The sequence below is a fragment of the Chionomys nivalis genome, chromosome 7 (genome assembly GCF_950005125.1).
Source record: "Chionomys nivalis chromosome 7, mChiNiv1.1, whole genome shotgun sequence".
In the NCBI taxonomy this organism is placed as follows: domain Eukaryota; kingdom Metazoa; phylum Chordata; class Mammalia; order Rodentia; family Cricetidae; genus Chionomys; species Chionomys nivalis.
The window spans coordinates 28,889,552-28,905,133 of NC_080092.1; the positions used below are offsets into that span (position 1 = coordinate 28,889,552).

Below are 15,582 nucleotides of genomic sequence, written 5' to 3' on the forward strand. Positions count from 1 at the left end.
TAATTCAAATCAGACCAAATAAAAGATGCCCATATTTAATGCAACGCTCCCAGGTGATACCAGAAAAAGCATTGAGAGGAAAAGAGAGAGAAGGGGAGACCACACAAAACCCAGAGACCACATGTTCATTCTGGGGGGGGGCAGTTTAGTAGCCTGTGGGAGTGTCTTGACCCTCCCTGGAGAGGGGTCACCATTTGGCAGGCTTTCTTGGAGGCGGAGTTTGGACTAAGGCAACTCCCAGAGGAGGGGGCTTGACTTTGCACCTTTCTGGGAGAATTTGCTTGGAATCAATAATGTAAAATAAACGACATTTATCTTATATATGGCCATATTTTATGCAATTTCATTTTCTTTGGCTGTTGAGTTCTGTTTGGAACTCATGGAATAGAAGCAGCATGGATTTTCATAGTACTGAATCAAAAAGCCGGAGACTTGCCTTTTAGTTTGAGTTTTGCAACCAACTGAAGAGTAATCTTAAGCAAGAAATTTTGTGGTCCCCCTGCCCCGCCCCGTTTCCCCATCGATAAATGTAATCAGCTTGCCTACAGGCCATCATCCCTCTGCACGTAGAGAAATGCATGAGTTAAAACAGAGGGCTTTTCCGCCTCAAAATTAGGGTGCTTTCTTAGCTTCACATTGCCCTTGGATGGAGCCCAAACTCTATAATGGCCTAGTAGGGGGCCTCATGATCTATGATCTATGAGGGTTCTTCCCATGTGAACAAATTTGCTATGACTCAGTGAAAAGGAACCCCTTTTAGTTCCCCAAATTTGATGTGTCCTATCTTCAGTTTGACCCTTGCACAGTTTGACTTCTTGCTTGGAAGGCTCAGTTCTCCGAGTTCATCCCTCTTCCACACTTTTTTCCAGGTCATCTGTTTGGCTTTTGCTCATCCTTTTGGTATTTCCTTAGCTGTCACTTCTCGCAGGCTCCTTCCTTGGCTGACTTAGGTATGGAGTCATTGGCTGTTTCTGTAGCTCCCTAGTCATCCTTCTGGGATTCCATTTACTGTGTTGTGTTGTAGCTGTATCCACACTTGCCTGTATCCTACATTAGGCATTATCTGAGAGAGCAGTGATGTTTCTGTCTTGCCTCTTGAAGTATCCTCAGAGCCTGGCCCCGAGTCTGGAAAATAAGTTCAGAAAAGCAGTTGAAGAAACAACTGAACGGGGCTGTAGAGATGGCTCAGTGGTTAAGAGCACTGCCTGCTCTTCCAAAGGTCCTGAGTTCAATTCCCAGCAACCACATGGTGGCTCACAACCATCTGTAATGAGGTCTGGTGCCCTCTTCTGGCCTGCAGACATACACACAGACAGAATATTGTATACATAATAAATAAATAAATATTTTTTTTTTAAAAAAGAAACAACTGAAGGTGAACCTTTACACTTTGCCATTGAGATGTGTTGCTGTCCGCTACCCTCAGATTTCCTTCCTATCTCAACCCAAACGGTGAGAGGATTGGGGCTAGTGAGTGAGAATTGCTCGGCTATTTGTGAAGCTAGACATCATGTATTAGGTTCCATGAACGGTAACAGCACTGACTTATAGAAAAGTGTCAAATGACTTAGGTTATGTAGTCTCCACTGGAAACTCACCAGACACTGCTTCCTGGCCACCAGCAGTGGAGGAACTTGGAAGGAAAAACACAGCATAACTATTAACCAGTGCATCGCTTCATTTAACTTCCACAATTTCTCAATTAGGAGAATACAATCCTGTGTTTCACTCTATAAATGATGCAGAAGCCCATAAAGGAACTTACCCAAGGTAATGAAACCAAACCTGTGCCGTCTGCCACAGTGGCACACTTCACTTCCCGTTTCCAGAGAAAAATCTCCATATTCATATGCTATTATTATTCCAAAAACATTCTTTTAAAAAGATTTGTTTATTTATTATGTATACAGTGTTCTGCCCGCACACCAGAAGAAGGCACCAGATCTCATTATAGATGGTTGTGAGCCACCATGTGGTTTCTGAGGCCTGAACTCAGGACCTCTGGATGAGCAGCCAGTGCGCTTAACCTCTGGGCCATCTCTCCAATTCCCAAAATCATTCTTAATATATACCGTCGGGCTACAGTATACTAAAGCTGAAATATATAAGCTGATGTGCTGGCTTGGTAGGGAAAGACGCTGGCTGCCAAGCCTGGTGATATGAGTTTGACCCTGGGGATCCATATGGTGGAAGAAGAGAACTAACTTCCACCGATTGTCATGTGACCTTCACATGTACACCATGACACGCATGTGCCCACACACAGACATAAGATAAGTAAATGTAATCAGTGAGGAATTTTCTAAGAAGGAAGATTAAAAGGGGCGTAAGTGGAAGATGGAGCCAAATCTGAGTATCATTTGAAATGGAACAAGAAACAACACTGTGTGCTTACTAGGTAGCCCTTCATATTTGCTCTAAGCAGTTATGTTGTTAGCAAGCAAAGAAACACTTCATAATCAGTGACGTAATCAAGATGGCTTTCTATAGAGTGCTCTCTATATATCCATTCTCTAGAGGGGATGCCAGGCCCAGAGAGGGGAAAGGTCCCAAAAGGGTGCCTGCTTCTAGACTCTAGCTCTTTCTCTAGGGAACTAGGTGACCATAGTCTTTCTTAGACTCTAAAAGAATTTGCTAAAGAAAGTTTTCGCCTTTCCCCTGATATTCACGTACTGCTGCTTTGGCCCCCATCCTCACATCAGGGCTTTTGTATGGACAGGCTCCTTTCATGCTCACGCAATCCTCAGGTGTAGCTCTGTTGTGTTACAGAGGAACTGTAAGAACCTGCTTCCTGTTGAGACCTTGCTACTCCACCCACCTGGAGGAGCGTCCCTTCTCTCCCCGCTGTATTTCTGGCTTCCCCTTTATTGCCGACACAGCAAGAGGCCTAACCTCCCCTGAAGATCAGGCTTTGACGGTGAAGAAGATTTCATTTTTATTTAAACAAATCCTATTTATGATCATTTCAGATAATAACTAAAAAGGAGGACCTTACAAAACCTTAAAGTAAAAACCCAGGCACCGTTCCAAGTTCTCTTGCGCTCTCCGAGGCCAGTGGCTCCATAATCCTGTCGCAGAAGGGTTAAGAGCACTGGGACATCTTAGAGATAGCCAGGGCTTAGACCCCCATTCTGCTACTGACTAATTGTGGGTCCGTGAGTGATTGCCACAACTCCCCGAGCCCTGCTTTCTTTATTTGTAAAATTGGGAAGATATTTCTGTTCCCTTAGGCTCTTATGAAAGACAAGTGAAACAATTCCCCTAACAGGATAAAAAGAATCTGGTACACGAGAAAGACTCAAGAAATAGCTAGTGTTGCTATTGTTAAATGTGGATTGCATTCTGGATGATCCCTAAAGTGGATGCAGGGCTCTGATGAAGTTTCACGGTCCAGCCAAACTCTGCAACCCAAAATATATATGTGTGTAACCTCTTTGCCCCTGCTTCCTCCTCTGAGACACCCGCTCCTTGATATTATCCCACAAAGGCTGGGAAGATCAAACAGCCTTGGGCAAGGCAGTGCTTCTGAAAGGCCAAAACAGGAAAGCAAGCAAATGTTTGAGTTGTTTGTCTCAGTTTGTGGGCACATCTACCCCTAAATCAGTCTTTGAGAAACAGGAAACTCCCCCATAGCAGCTCTGAGGGTGCAGAGGGATGGGAGTGGGTCACCGACCAAGAGGTTGTGGCATCAGAATCTGCCAGGCTCCTTCAGCCAACTCTCAGGTGACCGCGACTGTGTGCACTTATCTAGTAGAGAATGACATTGGTGTCTCCATCACCGTTCCATTGCTTTGAAGAGACCCTGTGACCACGGCAACTCTTAGAAAAGAAAGCATTTAATTGGAGGCTCGCTTGCTGTTTCGGAGACTTTGGCCATTGTCGTCATGGCAGAGAGCCTGGCAGCACACACGGCACGGGAGCAGCGGCTCATCTGCGGGCAACAGGCAGAGACTGGGTCTGGCATGGGCTTTTGGAACCTCAAAGCCCACCCCTGGTGACACACCTCCTCCAACAAGGCCACACTGACTCAAGGCGATGCTTTCTCATACTTTGAATCCTTTAAAGAGGTCCATTCTCTGGTAGCTAACTAAGCATTCAAATATGTGAGCCTACGGGGACCATTTTTATTCAAACCACCACAGTAGGTGAACACACACACACGATATAAATTATCTCTACACTGCTTCTAACGGTATCTGCACGAATCTGCTGTTCTATAAGCCAAAGCTACATTATTTCTTGGGGAGAATCTTCTCTAAAAAGCTTTTGTTATTTTTTGATAATTTCATGCAGAGACACACACAGTCTAATTATTGTCACCACACCCTCCTTTATCTCCTTCCTGCCCACCACCCCTCCCCTTCCCTACAAGTCTCTTTCCCACACTCATGTCTCTTTGCTTTGTTTTGTGACCCACTGAGTTTAACCAGGGCCATATGGGCAACCACAGGTTTGGAATGGTCCACTGAACCCTTACGCACTTCCTAACAGGCATACCTGAAGTCAACATCTATGGTTAGGCCATAGTTCAGCAGGGAGTTCCAAGCAGGCCCCTCTCTTGGGGAAGAATCCTTTTTTATTTTTTCTAGCAGTTCTTTGAGAATTTCATATGATGTATTTCGGTCACATTCATTCTTCCCCTACCTCCTCCTAGATCCACTCCTTCCCTCTTACCCTTTTTGGTCTTCCCCCATTAAGACCAATTTGCGCTACCTACGCCATCTTGGATGTACGGCCTTCGCCTGGAGCACAGGGGCTACATGTTAAAAGTGTTTAAAACCCTCCCTCTCCCAGTAGCGGCACCTACCAATTGCTGATAGCTTGGAGTGGGACTTCATGTCTACTTCCCTGCTCCATGCTGGGCTCCGGCCTGGACTAGGCTTGCATGGGGCCTGTATAAGCTGTCACAAGTGCTGTGAGCTCCAATGTGTAGCTGCTGTTTTGTCTGTTTTGTCCAGAGGTCACTGCTGTGCTTCAGTCACCTGCCGCCTCTGGCTCTTACATTCCTTCCACCTCCTCCATGGTGATCCCTGAGTTTTGGGAAGAGGGGATGTGATTATAGATAAGGCTGAGCTTCCCAGTCTCTGCTTCTCTGTACTACGTGTCCAGTGTGGGTCTCTGTGTTAATCACCATCGACTACAAAGAGAAACTTTTCCCGAAAAGAGTTTCATTAAGATGCATTAATTTGTTTCAGCACCACGTGGGTAGGCTAGAGGGTTCTTGGCGGAGTGGGTGTGGGATCTGGCAAGTTCAAATGGAGGTCTGGGTCCCTGCCAAGTAGCTGCAGGGTGAGTTGGATGGGGTTGGGTGGGGTTAGATCTTGGTGTCATTGTTTAAATGCTCAGACACCTGCCCACACCCACATAGCTGCTTCCATTACTGTTGACACGGTAGGTCTGGGGAACGGGCTTTGGTGCACTAAGCCTCCAAGTGCCTCCCTTAGGGCCACTGCAAATTCATCTGAATTCTAACCTCAGAACACATGCTTACCATGCAAAAACAGCTTCCTCTTCTATCCACATGCCTCATCTGAGTTCCTGGGATATTTTCTGTCTTGTCCTTAAAATGATGGGTCTGTGTGTTGGGAAATTCAGGGGAAAGGGGCCCTGCAGGAAGAATCCCAAGGAACAAATTCATTTGTCCAGCTTCCTTTAGAACTATCCCTTATATCCTAGTCAGGGACCAAACTCAGAACTGAGTCCTAGACACAGCCCAGTGGAAGTACCATACTCTCCTCCGCATGCGTAATGGACCATAGAGCAGACTGATTCTTGTAACGGACTTGGGCATTTGTGTACTGAGACACATCAAATGCCCAGCACACCCAAGCCCTGAGAGCCAAGCTTGAAGGAGGAGTTACCGTCAGCAATGACAGAGGAACTTTGACCCACAGGAGCTGCATGTCACCCTCACAGCAGACAGTGAGAGAGTATGGCCAGTGGCCTGGCGCTCTGAGCAAGAACCAGTTGGTTTCTCTTCCATCAACCTTGCCTTTCTCAGTTCAACCCCCTCCACTGCTGCCAGAATCTTTTAAGTGCAAATTGTCTCTTCCTGATCAATGAAATTTCATCTTCATGGACTTTTAAAATATGCCCTTTTCCATCTACCCTTTACTCTCCTGGTTTGCCTCCTCCCTTCCCCCACTCTCCTCACATGACCCTACTCAGGGTCCCGTCCACTCTGGACTCTCCCAGATGTCCATGCCTCCGGCTATGCTCTCCCGCATGTCTACAATAAACCTTCTCCTCCGCCATACTTAGGAGAAGTTATGCCCTTCCTTTTTCTTTCTTTTTTTTTTTTTTAAATTCAGAAACCATTTTTATTTAAGCAAAAATTGAGGTGTCAGCAATTTGGAACTCAAGCCACAGACCCTATATTTGTAAAACATAAAGCTTTATTTTTGCCACATGCAACTGTTGACTTGTGGCTTCTACAAAAGATAAGACATATATGCAGTATTTTTATCTTGAACATGAGCAATAAATACCCTCCTGATCCAGGCATAAATATATAATCCCAAACATTACAAATTGCAAGAGCTACAAAGTACAACTGGAACCCAAGCCTTTCATCAGGGGATTTTCTGTGAAAACAGAGCACCATTTCCAAAAATGTAAGAGAATCCCATATTCCTGTGCAGGACAGTGAAGAGGTGCACACATGTCTGTCCCAGCCTCCATGGAGCTGAGGTTAAGGAAGACAATATGGGGGCCGGTCTTCGAAACCATGCCACAGACATCTCCCAGTTCCAGTGTTTTTCTTCTAGGCTGAATGTCCCAGAAACCATCTCTTAATTAACGGTTCCAAAAAGAGAATATGCAGTAGGCTGAGAAGTAAACAGGGATGATTGTGGCCCAGCTGAGGAAGACGGTTTTCTGAATGACAGAGTTTTATGTGGGCACAGTAATTATAGCTGGAAGCGAGGCATTTGAGTCTCAAGTCAGTCTGAATACCACGTGACTTACAAAGAGGGATCTGCAACTCTGATCCCTTCTCTAGGAGCTTTATCTGAACACCTTGGGAGAATCAAGTGTGCCTGGCATCAGGGAACAGTCCTCCTGCAAGGGCTCCAGTTGGAGGCTGAAGGGATAATTACAGGAAACACTTGGCAGAAGATTGGTTCAAAGTCCTTTGAAGTTTTTGTATGAATGACTTCAGGCAACGTGACTCTGATAGGTTGGGAGAATGAAAGGGTTAATTCCGGGTAGCTTTGAAGTTGTGAACTCAGGTCCTGGTGAGGATGAAGAGGAAGACAGAGAAGAGCCTATTTCAATGTGGAGCGTCCCACTGCGTCCCCCAGTGGTCTATTCAGGAGCAACACCACTGGGTGTTGCTGCACTGCTTAAGGGCTGACTTCGCTCTAGTATTAATCTGCTCAGCAATCCACTCTCAGTAGGAGGCAGTGTTGAACAGGGTGGGATTTTTTTTGTTTGTTTGCTTTTTGTTTTTCGAGACAGGGTTTCTCTGTAGCTTTGGAGCCTGTCCTGGAACTCCCTTTGTAGACCAAGCTGGCCTCGAACTCACAGAGATGCGCCTGCCTCTGCCTCCCGAGTGCTGGGATTAAAGGTGTGCGCCACCACCGCCCGGCCAGGGTGGTATTTCAATCTCTTTCCTTCCCAGTTCTGTCACTCTTACGGCATAGTAGCTGTCTGGCTTTTGAAAAGACTGAGTTCTGCTTTCTGTAAAACATTGATAATATTGTGCCATCGGGTTGGTATGAACTGATTCTCCAGGAATGGCTTGTTGCTCAGAATATATGCATGTGACCTATATAAGTGCCAATCAACAGACATCTCATGCATTTTGGAAATGCCTCTTGGTGCTCGACTCTATGTCCTTCCAGACAGTCTGAACAAGGGCAAAAATCCTCCTTCTTTTGCTAGGATCTTGAGAGTTTTGAAGTCTCGACCTTAAAACTGCTAAACTCCTAAAGCCTAAGGAGAACACCAAGGTCTTGAGGCCACACGGACCAGCACTGTGCTGCCCTCTCTTGGTTCAGGTAGGTTGTGCAGATGCCTTCCTAAGTGGTTAGAATGATGAACATTCTATAGTCATTGCCTCAGCATTCTGCATAGAACAGGAACCCCAGTCACCCACATGAGTCACTACGACAGGGCCATTGGATTAGTAATAAGCCAATGCCTTGTTTTGTACCTGTTGATAACCCACCATCAGAGGCCCTCTCAAACCTGGTCAATCTCAGACACACAATGGTCCAGCCATGGGGTCTGAGTGGGTCATTTCACTCTATGCACCCAGTGAAGCTTTCTATGCTCCATCGAAGAGAGGTGGCAGTGTGCTCTGAAACCTCATGACATCCGGCCTCTGGCACAAGCAGCCACCCCACCACATGTGGCAGGAAGTTGGGGCTGGCAGCCTCACAGTTAGCAGAACCCTCTGGCTAATCACCTCTTGCATTTCTTAGAAAAAGAATGAGGCTTCCCATTCTTCCATTTGTAAATGGGGATACTGTCTTGTTGGGTCAAATGAAACGTCTCTTGAGTATTTGACCTATGCTTAAAATACTAATAAAAAGAAGAACGTGGCCTATACCTACTTCTCCCTATTGCTAAGAAGGGGAGGAAATGCTTCTGAGAGCAGGTGATGGAGCTTTGAGATAGCGTATGACAAGAGGTTGGGGTGGGTAGGCACAGCGACACGGTTACTGTTGTAGCCCAGTCTTTGGCCCAGTGGCTGGCCCTCCAGTTTCTTCTAGGATGCTGCAGTCACAGTTGCTTAGGGGCTGGCACCACGGTCTAGGCACCGGTGCGGAGTCCTGGGCTGCTGGCAGCTTTTAATGCTCTGGAAAAAGGACATTGTTCCTTCACTCAGGATACACGGCTGTGGCTGGTCAACAAATCCCTGCTAAAGTCCAGATTCTGCGATTTCAGCAAGCTGATTTAACAGCTGGGAGAAAGGTGGACGGTCCTCTGGTTTCTGCAGAGTAACAAAGAGAGCTCTATGAGTTCCCCATACCTGTGTGTCCCGGCTAAGTGCAAAGCAGATCCGAATCCAATAGCAGCATCTGCTCTAAAGTCTTCCCACACGGGCTGTCTTGGAGACAGGATGTTCTTACTGTCCATAATGGAGAGTCTGAGACCAAGCGGCCTAGTTTTAAATTCTGTTGTCACTTCTTTACTACCTGATCTACAGATTCAGGGTAACATGAACCAAAGCTCCCAGCAAGTGATTCTGTGGTGGCAAAGAGCTGACTGTGAAATGTATATGGAAACTCTCAGGGAACTAATTCGTACTAATTAGAATTAATACTAATGATGGCAAAGAAAAGCAGAGTGGGGACTGGGACCACCCAAGCTCAGGGATTCCTCTGAAGTCAGAGGATTCGCGATAGTATGACTTTGGTGAAAGGGTAAGCAGTGGATCAGGCAGCTGAACAGAGGCCTAGAAACAGACCAGGGACACGGCAAGTAGACAATGGGAAGGATGAAGGGACAACAGACAGTGCTGTAACGGCACACCCTCTAGGACCAGCAGTCTGCATAACAGACCTTAGGCTGCTCACAGAGAGTAGACCCTAGTCTAAGATGGGCCTGAATGTGAAAGATGGAACTATAAGACAAATGACTGGGAGAGGGGAAGGGTGAAACCGGGGAGGCAGCCTTGACTGGGGATGGAAGAGAGAACAGGGAGAGTGACTGTGAATAATGCTGAGGATGTCTGGAAAAGGTCATCAGAAATAATATCATTCATTTACCTAAAATTATATGTAATACATATAAGGCTGTTTGTATACATATATGAAGTATATGTATAAATGAAGTAATACCACTTGGTATATAGCATAAATGAAGTAATACCACTTGGTATATAGCATAGATGAAGTAATTCCACTTGGTATATAGCATAAATGAAGTAATTCCACTTGGTATATAGCATAAATGAAGTAATTCCACTTGGTATATAGCATAAATGAAGCAATACCACTTGGTATATAGCATAAATGAAGCAATACCACTTGGGTTGACAGTACTTCCCCCATCCTCACCATGAGCCATAGACTACCTAACAAAAACCAAAATACCAGGCATGAGAAACTCCTTATAGAGTTGCTGCTTATGGGAGGCCAAGAGACTCCCCAAACAATCTAGACTTGCTGTTGCCCTCAGTTGCCTCCCAAGGCTGAAGGCAAGTGCCTATTGCTAAGACACCACGCCCTCTGGATACAAGGCCTTGAGGAGCCAAGCTGGATCTGCCTTGAAAGCCTCTTCCCTTAGGTCTAGCTTTCATTATACTGAAAGGCGCTATGCAATCTTCCAAGGGAGGTAGCAACTGATAGTCCTACCCATTTGGGATGCCTACAAACAACACCAACTTCGGGCATGGCACGATAACCCTACAGGTGCAATAGGGGCACTCATAACCTGGCAGTAACCACCAGCTCTATTAGACTTAAAGATGACTCAACAGGAGGGAAATCACACCTGGAAATTTACCCAACTACTTGGGGCTAGTGACGTCGTAGACCTTAGAGAAGAATCTACTACTGCCACCTTATTAAACCAGTTTAATTTCTAACTGCATTCTAAATATCTATCTTTATACCCACAGGTAAGTATAGCTTTTACTCCTCATAAACAACAAAACCAGAACCATCCATTTTCAACAAATGGAGGCCTTTACAGAAAGTCACAAGTGGTCAAATGCAGGGAACAAGTGTATAGCCCCAACTAACACACCCATAACACAAGTCAGAAACATTGTGGAGGGGGATCAATAAGAGACAGAGGACCAGAAAATCTGCTATGAGAGTGTGTCTTTTAGAAATGGCAGGGAAGCTTTCCCCATGGTACCTCAACAATATGGCTGCCTCAACAAGACCTGCAGAAGTACACCACCAATACACATGCTAACATGGCAGTGGGGGCGGGGGGGTGATCTGACAGGACACTACTCTACACTGGGAACCACAGGCAATTAAGGGATGCTGAGAGTGGGAGAAGCAGTCCTCCCCAGGGAGGAGCCCCATAGGTGGTTTTCCAAGGCCACATGGTCATCTCTGAAATCTTATACATATAAGCAACATTAAGTGGAATGAGTATGTTTTGTTTGTATATTTACTCACACTTGCAATTTTAAAAAGCTCAGGCTTTTGAGAGGGAGCAAAGGGGGAGGCATGGAAGGGACTGGAGGGAGGAAAAGGAAGGAGAAATATGATGCAATAAATTTTTAATTAAAAAATACAAAATTAATAAAATTAAATTTTCATGAGATCATCTCGGAAGAGATCTGGGTTTTGTGATGAGTTGTGAGCTATAACTTCAAAGTGTGAGTCATGGAAAAAATGATGCTGAACTTCGTTAAAACTGGAAAACTTCTGTGAGAGATGCTCTCAAGAGGGTCAGTGAGATGGCTCAGCAGGCAAAGGCACTTGCCACCAAGCCTGACAATCTGAGTTCAATCCCTGGGACCCACAGGTGAGAACTAACTCCTGCAAGTTGTCTTCTGACCTCCATGGGCACATACTAACAGTATATGCCGTCTCCCCCATTCCTGCATACATACAGGCACAAAGTAAATAAAAATAATTTAAGTGGTATTAGTAAGGGTTGAAGAGATGGACCAATGGTTAGGAGCACTTGCTGGGATCCAGGTCTGATTCCCAGCATCCACATGCAGCTCACAATCACTAGTAACTCCAGTCCTAGGGGTCTGATGCCCACTTCTGTCCTCTATGAAAACTGTATGCACATGGCACACAGACACATGTGCAGGCACAAACATAAATTTTTTTAAATAAAAATTGAAGATATTAGCAAGAGAATGAAAAATAAACTGTAGACCCACGCTGACCAAAAGTCAGAAAATTCAAGTCTATTCCTGCTCCTTCATTTTTAAGACAGGCGGTTTGACCCCGGGAGTGGCTGCCTACAGGATACTTGGTCTAAGTTGTTGTTGCAGCACATCCTGCCTAAAGCATCAGAATGCTTAACTCAGGAAATAGTTGGTTGATATTTCAAGTACTAAAGCAAGTAATTGTTCTGTTTGTCCTTTGTGTGATGTTAAAACAGTCTTTTGCCTTCTTCCCCCCTTTTTGGATTGGGGTACATAAGTGTATGGAAAATAAATGTGGGTGTATTCAGGATTCAGTATTCACTTGGTTGCCCTCCTGGTACTATTCTATATAGCTACTTTTTCATATCTCTGTTTCTCTTGCCTAACATTTCTAAACCATAGGCTCATTTCCCTGGAACACAGGAACCCATCGAGGTTGGACCCTCACGTATTACCATTTGATTCAGTGACCTCTCCTAGGCATTTACCTAAATGAGTTGAAAATTTATGTCTACACATAGATTTACATGAATGGATGCATTTATAACAAATTTATGCATAATTGCTGGAAACCAAAAACTGCTAAGATTTCCTTTAGTAAGCACATGAATAAATAAGCTATGGTATGTCTGTACAACAGAGTATTACTCAACAATAAAGAATAAATAAACAATAAAACCCAAGAAACACACGAAACAACATTAAATGCATATTACTAGCAGAAAGAGGCTAGTCTGAAAGGGCTACAACTGTATGATTCCAGCTCCAGGACAGACCTGGAAAGGCCGAAACTGTCGACAGTAAAATGAACAATAGTTACCAGGGTTTGGGGAGTGAGGGCAGAGACAAACAGGAGAAACAAAGGAGATTTTTAGGACAGCGAAACTATTCTACATGATCATATAATGGTGGGTCTGTGCCATTATGTGTTTGTCAAAACCCATTGAACCAGGCAGTACCAGCAGTGAACCTTAATCTCTGAACTTCGGTAAACAATGATGTAGCAGCAGGTGTTTGTTTAAAATGATTGTAATGAACCAAATTCTTATGAAGTGCTAATAAGCAAAGTAAACTGAGGAGGAAGGGAAATATGGGAATTACTCATGCTGTTTGCTCAGTTCCTCTAGATACACAGAAATCTAAAATCTGTTAGAAAAAAATTAAAAAGATAATTGAGGTGACTTTCTTAGAGCAACCCACACCCACACTCTTGGGTGTGTCCTTCCTGAGTACCCTCTCCTCCATGTAATGTGTGTGCATAAGATCTACGTTAAAAGTGTCTTTTAATAAGTTCTGCTCGATAAAACATAGCCAAAAGAGGATGGGCGGCTGTGGCACAGGCCTTTAATATTAGCATCCAAGAGGCAGAGGCAGGCGGATCTCTGAGAATGAGGCCAGCCTGGTCTACATAGCAAGTTTCAGTACAACCAGGACTACACAGAGAAACCCTGTCTCAAAACCTGCCTCCCCCCCTCCAGTTTGCTAAAAAAGAAAAAAAAAACATTGCCAAATAACTATCAGGTATCATTATTCTTTCAGTGTTCAAGATTTTTTTTCAGTGAATAGGATTTCTTTTGTGTTTTTGCTTGTATCTTTCATTGCTTATGTTATAAATTCTCTGTGAACTTATAGATTAAGCATTACTTAATAGTCTTGTAAGTCAAAGAAAGGAGGTTTGGAGGGTTTTTTTGTTTTTTGTTTTTTTAAAATCATGGTTAATGATAAGAAACTGTTAAGACTAAGGTTTTACTTGAGGCTACTAGACTTTTTGAGATTCTGTCTTATTGAGAGTCTTTAAAAAATTATCCCACCCTAATCTACATGGGAAGCAGAAAAAGACAAGATCTCCTGAGTAAATTGGGAGCAGTGGGGATCATGGAAGAGGGCAGAAGGAGGGGAGAAAGAGCGGGGAGTGGAGAAAAATATATAGCTCAATGAAAACAATAAGAAAGGTAAAATATAAAATGCAGAGAAAAAACTATCAGGCTTTCTAAAACTAAATAAATATTTCCTTTTATGAAAGGTAAAAATAAATTTAAAAAAGGAATCAAACAAGGGCTGGAGAGATGTCTCAGAGCTTAAGAGCACTCACTGGGTGCTCTTCCAGAGGTCCTGAGTTCAATTCCCAGCAACCACATGGTGGCTCACAACCATCTGTAATGGCACCCTCTTCTGACCTGCAGGCATACGTGCAGACAGAATATTGTATACATAATAAATAAATAAATCTTAAAAATTAAACAAACAAAAATTTATCCCACTTATGGGTACATGTTCAAAGAAAATGATGTCAGTATATTAAAGAAATACATGCTTGCCAGTGTTTCTGTTGGCACATTTCACAATAGCTAAGATAGAGTATTCACTTGGGTACCCATCAACAGAACTTTGGTCAGCACGATGAACAGATAAGATATATGCATACATATATATGTACATATAAACACACGGGTGTGCATGTATATATATATATATACAAATACATACATATTTATAGTGAGTATATACATGTGTATATACACATATATATGATGGCACTTTATTCGGTGAAAAAGAATGAACCCTTGTCATTGGTTGCAATGTGGGTGAATCGGGAGGATATTACATCAGGTGAAAGGTCAGACCCAGAAAGAAGCTCATACTCTCTGTCATATGTAAAGCTAAGAAAAGCCAATGTGAAAGTGGAACAGTGGTTCTCAGAGCCTGGGAAGCTGTGAGGAAAGAGACAAGAAAAAATACTGTCCGATAAAAAAGAAAGTTCTCATTTGGACGGCCCAGTGGGAGGCTGCAGCCCACTAGCTGTGTTTTGTGAGTGGCAGAAGAGAAGCGCTCACAGGCTCCAAGGATGACATAATGGTGGGAAGAAATGACATGGACTCTATCACCCCCACGCTCAGTACACATAGATCACCACATATTAAAGTGTCATACTGTACACCATATGGGTATATAATGAAAACCTAATTACACATATACACAGATACAATTTCCTGCCTGTTTACTATGGCCGTCCTTGGTCCTCATCCTCCTAGGACATGTCCTTTCCCTTGAGATGGAGGCCCTGAAAATGTGTGTGATGATACAGGGGGATGACCTCATGTACTGACCTCCTTCCAGCAATGGTTCATGATCTGGTAGATGTGCGAGGAGGCCAGGCGGGGCTTGTATAACCGAAAGCCAGTGCTGATGTCTTCCACGACCTCTGAGTTGCTCCGGTTTTCATATGGGATTTTACCTTCACTGAAGACTTCCCACATTAGCACACCTAGAAGCAACAGTGAACAGAACAACAGCTAATGGCAAAGTGTACAAGTACCAAAGAGACTCATCTAAAAATGACGGAGTCCTTGGAGTTAGCATCCAAGTCCACTCGGTAGACATCTAGAGGTTCAATATCTGGCCCTTGAGGCTTATTGGGCTTCCTCTTAATATTTTTATTGATTGATTCACTTCTATTTTAAAGGATTTATTTTTTACTTATGTGTCTGTGTATATGTTTTAAGAATATATGCTGTGTGTGCAGGTGCTTGAGGAGTCTAGAAGAGGTCACCCGATCTTCTGGAGAGGTTGGGGGTGTATATGAAACAAATTTATGTCCAGGCTTGGGTTCCATTTCCAAGCTCTCTCCTTTTACTCCCCTCTCTCCATCGCTATAAATGCACACACAGATATGCAAATATCCCGGAATCTAAAGTCGAAGGTGTTTTTGGTATCAGGCATTTCATCTGTGGAATCTTAACTTGTACTGTAGAGAGTGAGGAGAACATACCTTCTAGTGGTAAGTCTCC

General features: G+C 44.0%; 1 protein-coding gene across 3 annotated transcripts in view; it reads right to left on the bottom strand.

Annotated features, from left to right (window-relative positions):
* Positions 1–8,470: 8,470 nt before the first annotated feature.
* Itk (IL2 inducible T cell kinase) overlaps positions 8,471–15,582 on the bottom strand; it is a 63,324-nt gene continuing 56,212 nt past the window's right edge. For all 3 annotated transcript variants that reach the window (XM_057774828.1, XM_057774826.1, XM_057774827.1), the window contains exons 16-17: positions 14,902–15,059; positions 8,471–8,938 (exon numbers count right to left, since the gene is read on the bottom strand). In XM_057774828.1, the coding sequence (XP_057630811.1) occupies positions 8,867–8,938; positions 14,902–15,059 (230 nt within the window). In that variant the 3' untranslated portion in view covers positions 8,471–8,866. The remainder of the gene's footprint in view (positions 8,939–14,901; positions 15,060–15,582) is intronic.